The 14,864-nt window shown below is 43.9% G+C and overlaps 1 protein-coding gene across 1 annotated transcript in view; it reads left to right on the top strand.

The window, feature by feature from the left end:
* CTDSPL2 (CTD small phosphatase like 2) overlaps positions 1-14,864 on the top strand; it is a 69,894-nt gene that overhangs the window by 47,265 nt on the left and 7,765 nt on the right. The window contains exons 9-10 of the mRNA XM_048868335.2: positions 11,751-11,813; positions 11,918-11,997. Of these exons, the coding sequence (XP_048724292.1) occupies positions 11,751-11,813; positions 11,918-11,997 (143 nt within the window). The remainder of the gene's footprint in view (positions 1-11,750; positions 11,814-11,917; positions 11,998-14,864) is intronic.

Raw genomic sequence — 14,864 nt, 5'->3', positions numbered from 1 at the left:
TAGTGGGCTAGCCAGGAGCAGAGCCTGCATTTCCCCATGGGATTGTTCCTGGTCCCTTTACAAGGGCACATCGAGGTCAGGCTCCTTGTGTCATTATCTCTTTCCCTGCTCTTGTACACCAGATTAGACAATCAAGCCTTGTGTTCGTTACCTGTTATGATTGTAACTTACTCTCTACACCCTACTACTTTGAAAACATGAGGCACTGCTAGTACCTCTCTACATTGAGACAATATTTTATTGTGCAAGTAAGAGACAGTCTAGTCTAGTATTCTTATAAGTTTTCATCTTCATTCTGCCACTGACTCAGTGTGGCCTGGGGCAACTGAGGAAATCTCTCTGTCTCAGTTATGGAAAGTAATGGCAAAAATGACCATTAATCATAGCTATTTCTTTTCAAAAACTACATGGTGGACCAGAAAATGCCGGAGTTGGGGGTGGGACGGGACGGGGTGGGGCAAGACTTTATGTGTGCATGCACATGCAAGGGAATGTAGGCAGTGAAGGAGGGTAGGCAGAAAGTGGGGTGTGAGTATGCAGGACAATGAAGGGATGCAGGTGGGAAGGGTACACATGTTTGTGTGTTCAAGGGAATTACGGTGCAGGGGAGAGAGGGAAACTTGGGTTGTATGAAGGAGAATGTAGAAGAAAGTAGGGAGGGAGCATTTGGCATCTGTGCACAGGGATAATGTAGGGAGTGACAAGAGAAAGGGCAGGTTTGTAGGATGGGGAAAGTGGGATATACTCTCCTGTTGCTTTACTATGCTCTGGTGAAACAAAGCAGCTGTAAATGCAATTTAACTGGCTAGTATGCTCTTGCTGCAGAGTGCCATAAAGGAGTCTCAGCACACCAGTGAACTGACCATAAAAGTTTTTTTTTTTTTTTTTTTAAGGTTGATACTTCATATCTTCAAACAATTGGAAATAACACATGATAACATTCTCTTTGGGTTATGAAATTTTAAATTAAAAACAAACTGGGAAATTCTTAGCCCTGGTCTACACTGGGGGAGGGGAATCGATCTAAGTTACACAACTTCAGCTACGTGAATAATGTAGCTGAAGTCGACGTACTTAAATCGACTTACCGCGGTGAGTCGACTGCTGCCGCTCCCCTGTCAACTCTGCCTGCGCCTCTCATGGCGCTGGAGTCCAGGAGTCAATGGAGAGCGCTCAGGGGTTGATTTATCACGTCTAGACTAGACGCGATAAATTGATCCCTGCTGGATCGATTGCTGCCTGCCGATCCGATGGGTAGTGAAGATATACCATTAGAGAAAGGCATGTTAATATGGAGGTAAGGGTGAAAATACATATCAGTAAGGCTACGATTTTGTCATGGATATTTTTAGTAAAAGTCATGGACAGATCAAAAAGTCATGGATATCATGACCTATTCCTGACTTTTACTAAAAACATCCCTGACAAAATGGGAAGGGAGGAGAATCCAGCAACATGACAGCGGGGTTGGAGGGGGGGTGTTAAAATCTAATGTACATTTAAAAATCAGTTTAATCTAACCTGGGACCAGCAATACTAGAATGCTGTAATCCTATAGGCAACTGTTTGATCATGGTGTATGTGTAAAATGTCTAGTCAGGTGCCTGATGAATCCGCTTTTGGTTAACCAGCCGAATTCGGGAACGACCCAGCTTGTTACAAATTTCACAGATTCATGTGTTCTTTGAGTGCTTGCTCATGTCCATTCCATATTAGGTGTGTGTGCTTGCCACATGCACCAGTGCTGGAAGTTTTCCCCTCAGTAGGATCCGTAGGGGACCAGCTCTGGCGTCCTCTGGAATGACGTCCGCATGGCGCGGTATAAGGGGCACCGCTGGCTCCCCCCACCCTCAGTTCCTTCTTGCTGCAGTGATGGTGCTGGAACATCTGCTGCTTCGGCTAGCATTGTTTCGTTCTCTGTCCTTGCAAACCTTGAAAACCTGTAATATAGTTGTATATAATTAGTAGTTGAATTAGTTACCCTTAGTAGTAGTTCTCAAACTCTTAGTTAGTCCCGAACGGGACTCAGCCGGGGAACGGGGCGTGCCCCGGTCGCCAGGCTTTAAGTCCTGCAATTGTTGCAAACAGTTTATGCCCGTCAGTCATCCTCATAGTAGGTGCTTCGTTGAGGGGCACATAAGCGACAAGTGTTGTCTTTGTAAGTCCTTCAAACCCAGCACAAAAAAGGAGCAGGCCCTTGAAGGCCCTCCTGATGGAGTCAGCATTCACTCCGGCACTGGAGCAACAATCTGACTTGTCATGACCGAGCATTGCAGCATCGGTGCACAGTGCTCCGCCGTCGACATCCATGAGTCGCCACCAGTGCCCCTCTGTGGCTCCGGCCAAGATGACAGGAAGGGGAAGATCCCCTACCTCCTGCAAGGGAAAAGAGAGGGCTGGGGGTGAGCCAGGACCCACACTGGGCAGCTCAATGCCCCCTTCGGGAAGTCAGGCCCCAGCTCAAGACAAGCAGTGTAGTCCATCCCATGCTTTGCCTGTGACTCTAGATAGTGGTACAGGCCTCTGTCAGCTCCAGGAGCCATCGATGCCTGAGGCTCTGCAGGCAGCTCAGGAGATTGTGACGCTTCCGGTGCTGCCCACACCGGCTCCAGCGGTACCCAGGTCTTGGGGTAAGCCCGCCTTGGGATCTCTGCATATGTCCCTGCCCCAGCGGTACCGTTCCCCATTGCGTGGGACGTCCTGCCACCACTTGCCTGCCCGAATCCATAATGCCTCAGATAGGCAGGCTCAGCGGAGCCCTCTTTGGTCCCTGGACCTTGGGCACTGACAGCAGGATCTGAGGCGTACCTCGACAGTAGCCTGGCACAGATCCACTGAGGCATGCTCCCCCCACCCCCCGGTAGGAGCACTGAGACCAACCCCTGCATCGCAGAGAGCTCGGTACACATCCTGGGACCAATTGAGGGATTGAAGTCACCGGATTGCCGTTGTCAGTCTCTGAGACGGGGATCGCCACATTTGGGGAGTTCCTCCTGGCAACTGGCACGTGATAGCTCCCGGTCCTGCTCGACGTCTCAGTATCAGTCGGATAGCATAAGGTGTAGATCGCCGGGTTTCCGACACCGATCAGCTGAACACCGTCAGTCCCCAAGGCCCTGACCAAGACGTTCGTCTCGCTCAGACAAGTCTGCCTCCAGACTCAGCGACGAGCACTGATCAGATAAGATCTGCCACTCCGCCAGATCCTGGTCGCTGGATAGTGACTGCTCTGGCTACAGTTCCGGCATCCAGCAGGGCTTCCTAACTGCAGGGCAACCTCCGATGCCTGCGTTATCACCTACATCGTCAGCACCGAAACCTGTCCCATGGCCCCAAGCACAGTGGCCAGCATCATGGTAACCATGGAACCCCTGCGGGTTCACCCAGCCTTCCCAGGCTGCCCGCTCAGTGTCGGGAGCCTCAGACAGGCCAGTGGCCTCAACATCCTGACTTCCTCCAGTGCCCGGAACTTCGGGAGGAAGGACCCCACAGGTCCAGGAGGATGCAGGGGAGCAGCCTGCTGGACCACCAATGGACATGGATGCTCCTGTGGTACCAGCATCGTCCTTGTCATTGCTGGATGAGGCTATCACAGAACCCCCTCACCGAGTTCCTCAAGATGACGCTAAGGCGCACCAGGAACTATTGAAGAGGGTCGCATGTCAGACTCTGTGTTTGATGTCCTCTGCTCCCAGCCTGCAATTGAGAGTGGCCAATCACCAGGCCCTCCTTGGCTGCTATGATTACAACATGTGGCAGGCCATGGCCAAGTTCAAGACTTTGCTCCCTGAAGGGTCCAGGAATGAATTCCAGGCGATCCTCGAGAAGGACACAACAGCTGCCAGAGTGGCCCTCCAGGGGGCTTCAGACGCGGCAGACTCTGCAGCCTGCACTATGGCCTCCACTATTTCCGTGCAGCGACCTGCCTGGCTGCTCCTCTCGGGCTTGTCCACCGAGGCTCAGCAGTCGATGCAGGACCTTCCCTTCGACGGCCAGACCCTATTTGCAGAACAGATACCAAGCTGCATGGGTTAAAGGACTCCTGTACCACCCTGAAAACACTGGGGCAGTATGTCCCAGGCCCGGCACATAAGCAGTTCAGACCGCAGCAGCCTCAGGGACAAGGGAACCAACCTTGGCAGGACCCACCTCACAAGAAGGCCAAGGGCTAAAAGTGCCACCCGAGCCACCCCATGCTCAGTCAGGCTCCACCTGGAATAAGCAAGGGGCCAAGTGACTGTTCTAAGGGTGCACCCAAGGGCGACCTACCAGACTATTCCCTGGATCCATCTTCTCTGTTTTTTCCCAACTGCCTTTCCTTTTTCCTCCCTGCATGGACTGCAATAACCTCAGACTGTTGGGTCCTGAACACAGTGGCGCAGGGCTATACCCTCCAGTTTCTTTCTGTTCCCCACTTCTGCACCCCCTTCCCTGTCCCTCTTCAGGGACCCTTCTCACAAGACTCTCCCTGTGCAGGAGGTTCAAGGGTTGCTGCAGCTGGGGGCCGTGGAGGAAGTTCCTCTAGAGTACAGGAACAGGGGGTTTTATTCCCAACAGGTCCTCCTGGGAAGTAGGAAGCCCTAACTAGACTGACTTACCTGGCCAAGTGGACAAGATTTTCCCGCTGGGCATCCGAGCATGGCATCTCTCCCTTGTGCTCTTCCATACAGGCTGTCCTAGATTACCTGTTTCATTTGAGGAACTAGGACCTGGCACACTCTTCCCTTAGAGTACATCTCAAAGCCATCTCCACTTTTCACCTGCTTTTCACCCCCAAGGACAGACATTTGTCTTCCCATGACGTGACGGTCAGATTTTTGAGAGGGTTTGATATACTCTTCCCGCAGGTACAGACTCCTGTCCCACAGTGGGATCTTAACTTGGTCCTCTCTAGGCTCACTGGCCCGCCCTTTGAGCCGCTGGGCCCCTGCTCCTTTTCCCACTTGTCATGGAAGCTCGCGTTCCTGGTGGCGGAGACATCGGTGAGACGAGTCTCTGAGATTAGAGCCTTGACCTGAGAACTGTCGTACATCGTCTTCTACAAAGACATGGCTCATCTGTGGCCCCACCCAGCTTTCCTGTCAAAGGTGGTGTCTACCTTCCATATGAACCAGGACTTCTTCCACCTGGTGTTCTGTCCCAAACCGCACAAGACCAGCGAAGAGAGGTGTCTTCATGCACTGGACGTCCGAAGGGCCTTGGCTTTTTACTTAGAACATACCAAGCCTTTCCGTAAATCAACTCAGCTCTTCATCACTATAGCGGATAGGATGAAGTGCTTTCCGGTGTCCTCGCGGAGGATTTCCAATTGGATCACCTTCTGCATAAGGACCTGTTATGACCATCCAGATTGGATGGGATTCTGTGTGGTCCTCCCAGCTTTCTACACTGATGTAAAAGGATGTCATATAATTTTTGCACATGTCGTAGTACTGCCATAAAGGGCGACCCCACTTTCTAAAGCTGTCTCGAATGTCGCTGTACAAAATGCTCTTGGGGATATGGTCTCCTTCCATTCTCCTGATATGACTGAGCCATTGCAACCTCCTCTTCTTGATAGTAGTTTCTAAGTGTATCTATCATGTGCGCTCCAGCACCTCTGTGTTTGGTATTTTGTCTTCCTGCTCTATTTTCTGGATCTTGCCCAGCCATCTCATGTGGAAGCTATTCAGTCTCCTAATGTGCCTAGCATATGTAGTCCATGTTTCTGAACATAAAGCAGGGATGACAGCATACAAGTCTCATAGATTTACATCTTCACCTTTGCCAATAGTTTGCTGTTATTCCATGCACGTTTCTGTAATAGCCCAAAATTCTTAGCTGCTTTTCTGATTGTTAGTTCAGTCTGATGGTCAAAATTTCTGCTGATCATCGAACCCAAGTAGCAAAAGCTGTCAACAACGCAGAGATTTACCCTCCAGAGTGATGTCAGGCAGTGGTTCTTCCACCCTTTGGTACATGATCACAGTCTTCTTGAAACTAATTGTCAACCTGAAGCTCTTGCATGACACACAAAATCTACCCAAGAGATTTTGCAGGGAAGATTCACTGTGGGCAACCAAAGCTGCATCATTTGCAAATAGGAAATCTCTCAGAACCAGCTCTTCCCCCTTGGCTTTCACTCTAATTCTTGCTATGTTGAACAAGCCTCCATCTAGTGTGGTTTGAAGATAAATACTATCATTGCTGTCCTTAAATGCATCAGAGAGCAGGAATGCAAAGTAGAAGTTAAAAAACACAGCGGTTAGGACACACCCTGTTTCACCCTGTTGTTGATGTCAAAGGCACTTGATTCCTAGTCAGCAACGATGGCCCAGCGGTTAAGGTGATTAACCTAGATCTTGGGAGACCTGGGTTCAATTCCCTCCACAGACTGCATTTGTGACAATGGGCAAGTCACTCAGTCTCTCTGACACTGTTCCCCATCCTGTGCTTTGGATGATTTTGTTAGCTATTTTTTAAAAAAGCCTCATCCACCTTCTTTTTGGGTTAGGTGATCTGTAGTAGACCGCTATCATGACGTGTATTAAGGTTCTTCAAGTATGTGTCCCTATGTGTTCTCCAACAGAGTGTGTATGAGTGCCTGTGTGCACTCAGTTGGAGATTTTAGCAAGCAGTGTCTGAATACACAACTGCACACCACCCATCATCATGCTCCAGTATCAAGGTTTATAAGGAGGTGCAAACCCACTACCACTCCAATTCCCGCTCCATAGTCCTTTGCTCAAGATGTATCTTAACAGTGTCCGCTGCTAGATTTACAGCTTCCTTGCTCTTGCTTAGTATTTTATTTTAATATGTTTTTTCATTGTTAATGTTTTAGCACACATTTATGCTTTTTTGGGGGAACGGTTCCCACATCTAATCCCTTTCCTTTGTCAGAACTTTCACTTTCAGCCGTTGCATCTTTTCTGTCCTTTTCCTGCCTGGGTTATTCCAAAGATCCCAGGCTTTAAAACCTGCTAGACCTGCCAAAGGTCTTTTCTCCTCAGTGACAGTGATTCCGTTGTCTCTGCTGTCAGGGAGAGTTCTGCGTCCTTTGGCCATGGTCTCTCTGACTGTGCCAGAGCCTTCAGCCTTGTTGAGTGAGGACCGTGGGTCAGCTTCAGAAGTGAACCATTCCAAGAGGAAGAGACCCCACTCCCTGGCGAGAAACTCCAAAAGAATAGAAAAGTCGCCTTCAAGGCCAGGACTTAAGGAGAGCTTGCACTAGGTCAGCGAGGCTCTTTATGCTGGCCCTGTGGACGTTCAGCACCAGAAGGTGCCAGGGCTGACCAGATGCATACTGCTAAGGGAAAAATTTCCAGTGACTGTACTTGGGGCATGCGCATAGCTACAATGGAATGGACATGTGCAAGCATGTGAAGAAGAACTTGTCATGAACAAGTCCATGATTGGTTGAGCCCATCTGGAAAAGGTCTGAACCAATTGGTTCTTCAGGGACCACTCATGCATCTGTGAGGCATCTCTCCTGGGGCGATCTGCAACCACATTGTTTTCCCCTGCCAAATGTATTGCTACAGGGTAAATGTTGTGGCGGATGCACCAATCCTATTTCTTTATTGCCTCTGCACACAAAGAGTGAGCAACCTCGTTTGTTTATATAATACATTGCCGATTTATTGTCCGTTACTTCCTGCACAATCTTCCCTTGCAAGTGAAGAAGGAATGATCTGTGGGCCAGGTGAACAGCTCTTAATTCCAGTACATCGCTGTGCAGCGTTCTTTCTTGAGAAGACCAGTGTCCTTAAACCATTAAGTTGCTCAAGTGTGCTCCCTAATCCTTTGTTGATGCATCTGAAGTCACTGTCCAGCATGGTCCTGGAGGAGTGAATTGCACACCTTTGAGCATGTTGGTCCCGTTTGACCACCAGCGTAGAGAGGCTGTAATTTTTTGGGACATGGTGAGAGACAACTGAAGACAGTCCAAATTTGGACTGTAGATAGGGATGTCCAGTGTTGCAAAGGTATCATTGTCAGAAGGGCAAATGAAGTCATGTAGATAATGGCTGCTGTAAACCCCTTTGAGATCCAGGAGGAAGTTTATCATCAATGTGGGGCAATTTCGGATCTTCAGTAGGCATTGCTCCATTTTGAGAAATCTGTCTTCTGGGAGAAGGGCTCTCCCTGCTGTTGAGTCCAATATGCAACCTATAAAGGGGATCTTTTGAATAGGACAAAAGACCGATTTGGAAAGCTGAGGAAAAATTCTAGACATGATAAGAGGTTGGTTATGGCTACAAACACTGTAGAAAGCTTTCTGTTCAAGTAAGACCAGGTCTTCAGTGGTCAAGAAATGGATGCTTCCATCAGAAGACCAAGATCCATTGCAATATGACTGTTGATGATATAGAACTTCCTATTAATCTGTGGAGTTCCCTGTTTGTTCCTTCTGAGTACTCAGGCCTTGCCTACACAGAAAATTTACACCAGTTTAGTGAAATCAGTGCAAACCCTGCGTGGACACTCTTATTTTGGTACAAGAGTGACGAATTTAAGTTTAGCTTAAATTTGTTCCTAATTGACTGAAGGGTATACAAAAATAAAGCTGATTTAAATCAAAATAAAATTGCACAGTCTTTTGCACCAGTTTAACTAATTGGTTTAAAATAACACCTTTACTTAAACTGGTGCAACTCTATATGCAAACAAGTTTGTAAAAAAGGTAAACAGAGGACAATATCCCCCTCCTAGCCCTTTGGTAGCCTTCCTGATCCTGGTGTCCAGGATCTCATCCCTGCTCAACAGTAGTAGAAATTTCCATTTGCCAATTGTAAAATCTAGTGTCACAAGGCTGGTGGTATATGACACTTTAAAATCCTGTCTAAGAATCCGTCGTCTTAATTAAATTTTTGATTTTCTGCCATGTTCAAGATGTAGCAGCTAAGATTATGCTGGCTAATACTGGTGGTTTGCAATTTGACAGTGAGATTTCTTTTTTGTGTGTTTTCCAAAATGAAGTACAAATTCAAGTAGGTAATTTTCATGACTCCTAACTAGTGCTATAGGTATTTCTTCAAGCCCAAACCCATATAATATAGGTTTCAGAGTAGCAGCCATGTTAGTCTGTATTCGCAAAAAGAAAAGGAGGACTTGTGGCACCTTAGAGACTAACAAATTTATTTGAGCATAAGTTTTTGTGAGCTACAGCTCACTTCATCGGATGCATTCAGTGGAAAATACAGTGGGGAGATTTATATACATAAAGAACATGAAACAATGGGTGTTACCATACACACTGTAACAAGAGAGTGATCACTTAAGGTGAGCTATTACCAGCAGGAGAGTCGGGGGAATGGGGGGGGACATTTTGTAGTGATAATCAAGGTGGGCCATTTCCAGCAGTTGACAAGAACGTCTGAAGAACAGTGGGTGGGAAGAGGGGGGGAATAAACATGGGGAAATAGTTTTACTTTGTGTGATGACCCATCCACTCCCAGTCTCTATTCAAGCCTAAGTTAATTGTATCCAGTTTGCAAATTAATTCCAATTCAGCAGTCTCTCGTTGGAGTCTGTTTTTGAAGTCTTTTTGTTGTAATATTGCGACTTTTAGGTCTGTAATTGAGAGACCAAAGAGATTGAAGTGTTCTCTGACTGGTTTTTGAACGTTATAATTCTTGACGTCTGATTTGTGTTCATTTATTCTTTTACGTAGAGACTGTCCAGTTTGACCAATGTATATGGTGGAGGGGTATTGCTGGCACATGATGGCATATATCACATTGGTAGATGTGCAGGTGAACGAGCCTCTGATAGTGTGGCTGATGTGATTAGGCCCTATGATGGTGTCCCCTGAATAGATATGTGGGCACAGTTTGCAACGGGCTTTGTTGCAAGGATAGGTTCCTGGGTTAGTGGTTCTGTTGTGTGGTGTGTGGTTGCTGGTGAGTATTTGCTTTGGGTTGGGGGGCTGTCTGTAAGCAAGGACTGGCCTGTCTCCCAAGATCTGTGAGAGTGATGGGTTGTTCTTCAGGATAGGTTGTAGATCCTTGATGATGCGTTGGAGAGGTTTTAGTTGGGGGCTGAAGGTGATGGCTAGTGGCGTTCTGTTATTTTCTTTGTTGGGCCTGTCCTGTAGTAGGTGACTTATGGGTACTCTTCTGGCTCTGTCAGTCTGTTTCTTCACTTCAGCAAGTGGGTATTGTAGTTATAAGAATGCTTGATAGAGATCCTGTAGGTATTTGTCTCTGTCTGAGGGGTTGGAGCAAATGCGATTGTATCGTAGAGCTTGGCTGTAGACAATGGATTGTGTCGTGTGGTCTGGATGAAAGCTGGAGGCATGTAGGTAGGAATAGCGGTCAGTAGGTTTCCTGTATAGGGTGGTGTTTATGTGACCATCACTTATTAGCACCGTAGTGTCCAGGAAGTGGATCTCTTGTGTGGACTGGTCCAGGCTGAGGTTGATGGTGGGATGGAAATTGTTGAAATCATGGTGGAATTCCTCAAGGGCTTCTTTTCCATGGGTCCAGATGATGATGATGTCATCAATGTAGCACAAGTATAGAGTAAGGGCATTAGGGGACGAGAGCTGAGGAAGCATTGTTCTAAGTCAGCCATAAAAATGTTGGCATACTGTGGGGCCATGCGGGTACCCATAGCAGTGCGCTGATTTGAAGGTATACATTGTCCCTAATGTGAAATAGTTATGGGTGAGGACAAAGTCACAAAGTTCAGTCACCAGGTTTGCCGTGATATTATTGGGGATACTGTTCCTGACGGCTTGTAGTCCATCTTTGTGTGGAATGTTGGTGTAGAGGACTTCTACATCCATAGTGGCCAGGATGGCGTTTTCAGGAAGATCACCGATGGATTGTAGTTTCCTCAGGAAGTCAGTGGTGTCTCGAAGATAGCTGGGAGTGCTGGTAGCATAGGGCTTCAGGAGGGAATCTACATAGCCAGACAATCCTGCTGTCAGGGTGCCAATGCCTGAGATGATGGGGCATCCAGGATTTCCAGGTTTATGGATCTTGGGTAGCAGATAGAATACCGCAGGTCTGGGTTCCAGGGGTGTGTCTGTGTGGATTTGTTCTTGTGCTTTTTCAGGGAGTTTCTTGAGCAAAAGGTGTCGTTTCTTTTGGTAACCCTCAGTGGGATCAGAGGGTAATGGCTTGTAGAAAGCTTATGCTCAAATAAATTTGTTAGTCTCTAAGGTGCCACAAGTACTCCTTTTCCATATAATATAGACACGCATACACATTTTTACTGAGTTACTAGGTATGCTTATGTTTTTGTCAGCCTGGGGCATTTGAATTGGTGGAACTTCTTTATTGGCTTCTGATACCTGTGTATCAGATGTGTAATTCTTAATGGAAGAAGGTCATTGAGAAGGCTGACTAACTAGATGTTGACATTCATCGTCTTGTAACGTGTGGCTGCTGACTGACAGAACCTGAAGCAGATTGATCAGAGTTGCAAAATACAATTTTTAGTTAAGAAATTATTACCTGGTTCCTGTATTTTTAAAATGATTTCTGACTGCATCAAGTTTTCCAGTAAGTCAGTTAAAGATTACTTTACCATTTTACCTTTTCACTCATAGAAGAGTTGACTGATATTGCAAGTTAGTTGAAATATTTTGAATGTTCAAATATTACTGTATGAGTAATCTATCATTTCTGTTCAGTGTATTCATAATGACCATTTTTCTTTAATAATCTGTACAGACTGTCTATAGCTTCAACTGTCCCTACAGTAAAGCCACTTTGAATCTTTCTGTATTATTTATTTAAATCCATCTCTCATTTCTATAGGTTTATGTGCGGTTAAGGCCGTTCTTCAGAGAATTCCTGGAACGTATGTCTCAGATTTATGAGGTAATAATACTTAGATATCTCCCTGAAAGTTTTTTTATATTATATTTACTCATTTATATATGATGCTAAATAATGATGCAACATTTTCCTCCTCTAATTTATAGATCATTCTTTTTACTGCTTCTAAGAAGGTGTATGCAGACAAGTTACTGAACATACTAGATCCTAAAAAGCAACTGGTCAGGTAAACTTGATTAAAAACTTGTGTAAATATCTAATGTTAGGCTAACCGATTTCTTAATTATAATTTTGTGAAAAATAAATGGATCATTACACATTAACTACTTCGTTGTAGTGTGCCTCACTAAATTGACCTAGTGTGTATGCATGAAGGGGGAAAATGAGAGGTGGAAAGGTAATTGAATTATTGTACAAGGGATACTAGTGACATAAATCCTAGCCATTTTTGTATTCCAGTCTGACGCTTAAAGCGTATGTATCCCTTGATCCATCATAACATATTTGAGATTTACTCATTACATCCGATGAAGTGAGCTGTAGCTCACAAAAGCTTATGCTCAAATAAATTTGTTGGTCTCTAAGGTGCCACAAGTACTCCTGTTCTTTTTGTGAATACAGACTAAAATGGCTGCTACTCTGAAACCACTCATTACAAATGTAATTCTTCTAGCACCTCTTTCTCTGCTACATCATCAATATTTGACTCATTTTTAAGTGTATATCAAGAAAACAAATTGTTTTTGTCAGAAAATAATTCATTATTTGATGACTTTTTAAAATGACTTTTTATAGGACAATTCATAAAACTAATTTTAAATCTGTTATCTGCAGGATCAAAATATTTGCATCTTTCATTCAAGCATGAAATGATTTGTTGATGATTCTGGTAACAGTTATTTAGCCTTATTCATTTCCTAGTCTCTTTACCTGAAGCCTGGGCTATGATGTAAGGGAGTGTCTTGTATTACTCAAGAACAATTCCTCAAGATTTTTAAGGAAATGTTGGAGGGATTTGCATAGTGATCCTCATCGGAAGGATGACAGACTTTTTGGATGGGAAAGTTGAAGCAGAAAAAAAGGGGAAATCCTCAGGGATCCATCCGAAATGTGATATCCTTATTAAAGGGAATAAATAATTTCCGCCTTCTCTGATTAGGGAATGCAAGATACTATGCCCAAGAGCTCATTTGTAAACTTCTCATTTGCATCATGTTAGCTCAGAAAACAGTGTGAAATCCCAGCCCCATTGAAGTATATGGAAAAACTCCCATTGACTTCAGTGAGATCAGGATTTCTCCTGTTGTTTTTAAAGTATGGGACACCAATCATAATTTACTTTAAGGCTTTAAAGATATATTATCAACTTGTTTTAATTCAAATATTTTATACTTTCTAAAACTTCAGTATTCTACTAGCATTTCACCTAATTGATATTTTTATGTAAACACTAAGCACTCTGGGGTAGGGACTGTCTTTTTATTACCTGTATGTACAGCACAGCAGAGCCCTTGTCGATGATTGGGACACTTACATGCTATAGTCATACAAATAATAATAAAGTTTTACAGTGTATAGATTCTGCACCCAAGCTAAAGCTATATTTAGGCCTGGCAGAATTTGATGTTTATTTTTTTCATAATTTTGAGAGAGATCTGTTTATTTTTAGGCATTTTTTTCTTTAATTTTTGTTGATTTAAGTTTTCATGGTTGCAGGAGATTATGGGAAAGTCAGATAATAGGGTTCTCAGACAGTAATTTAATGATCGCTATTAAGATTCAAAAAGTTAAAGCTTTATAACTGTTAAAACACTAACTGTCAACATCCCATGTCAAAATATATAAAATAAATACCCTCAAATCAAGCTCTAATAAGTTCTCAAGCAGCATTTTTCTTACTTTGCCTATCTACATTTTTTGATTATTAACAATATAAATTTTTGTTGTCGGTTTGTTTGTGTGTGGTGAAATCAACATTTACAGACATTTACTAATCCTGCCAACCCTAGCCATATGCTAGCCTTGCTCTAGGAATTATGTTAGGGAAGTTGTATGGCCAGTGTTGTACAGAAAGTCAGACTAAGTGATGACAATGGGCCATTCTGGCCTTGGAATCTATGAGCTTATATTTAAGGACTATAAATACAGAAGTACTTTTTATCTATTTATGGAATCTAAACTGTGTGAGTTTCAGTTAAATAGATCTTCAGTATTGGTGTGTGGAATCTGGACATATTTCTTGTACCTTTTTAAAAGGCATTTATTCACAGATTCACTACTGTTATATTCATCATGCCAGTGTCCTCCTTAACATGCAGTGATAATATTCTTTTTGGACTCTTTTTAGGAAACCTAAACAAATGTTTTTAGATGCATTTTATCTCATTTAGTCAGCATTATAAATTTGTTTTTGATGAAAGTCTTTAAATAGAATCAAATATGAATAACATAAAAAGTAATTGTAAGTATTAAAGGAATCTATCCCATCAATGTGTGGGAGGTTACATCGCTATCTCATTCTTAATGGGAGTAACCTATGTAATACTTCACAAGTCTCTGAAAAAGTCTTTTACAGCTCTAATTTTTATGACTCAGAATGCAATTTTAAACTTATTGGGACAGGATAGATATAATGGAATGGGCTGGTGCATCTGAACTAAATTCTAAGAATTTGCACTGGATCAACACTTGTGATTCATATGCCACTGAAAAGCTGACATCAAGGCTTGATTAGTTTTGACTTTAGCCTAAAGGTAAACTTCTCAGGCACTCCACACTTATGACTCAGAATTTACATATCAAATTGTTTGTCACTGAGCCATCAGCTTATTTTCTTCCATAGTAACAGTGGGAGCTCCACCCCTTTGTGAAATTAAACATTTCAGATACAGCTTTTTTTTAAAATTTTCGTTTAATCAGGTTTCCTAAGTTGTTGAACAGCCTTAGAGAGATTGTCATAATAAGAAAATTTAAAGCTTAGAAAGATGCACTTAGATTGTAATATGATTTTAATGTAACCTATATTTGAAAGTCAGTTTATTCTATAGTTGATAAGGTGATGAAGCTTCAGTTGTATTTTTAATCTACTTTAAA

The sequence above is a fragment of the Caretta caretta genome, chromosome 10 (assembly GCF_965140235.1).
Source record: "Caretta caretta isolate rCarCar2 chromosome 10, rCarCar1.hap1, whole genome shotgun sequence".
Classification (NCBI taxonomy): Eukaryota; Metazoa; Chordata; order Testudines; family Cheloniidae; genus Caretta; species Caretta caretta.
The sequence above is the reverse complement of the archived record's forward strand: the minus strand, read 5'-3'. Positions and strand labels throughout refer to the sequence as shown.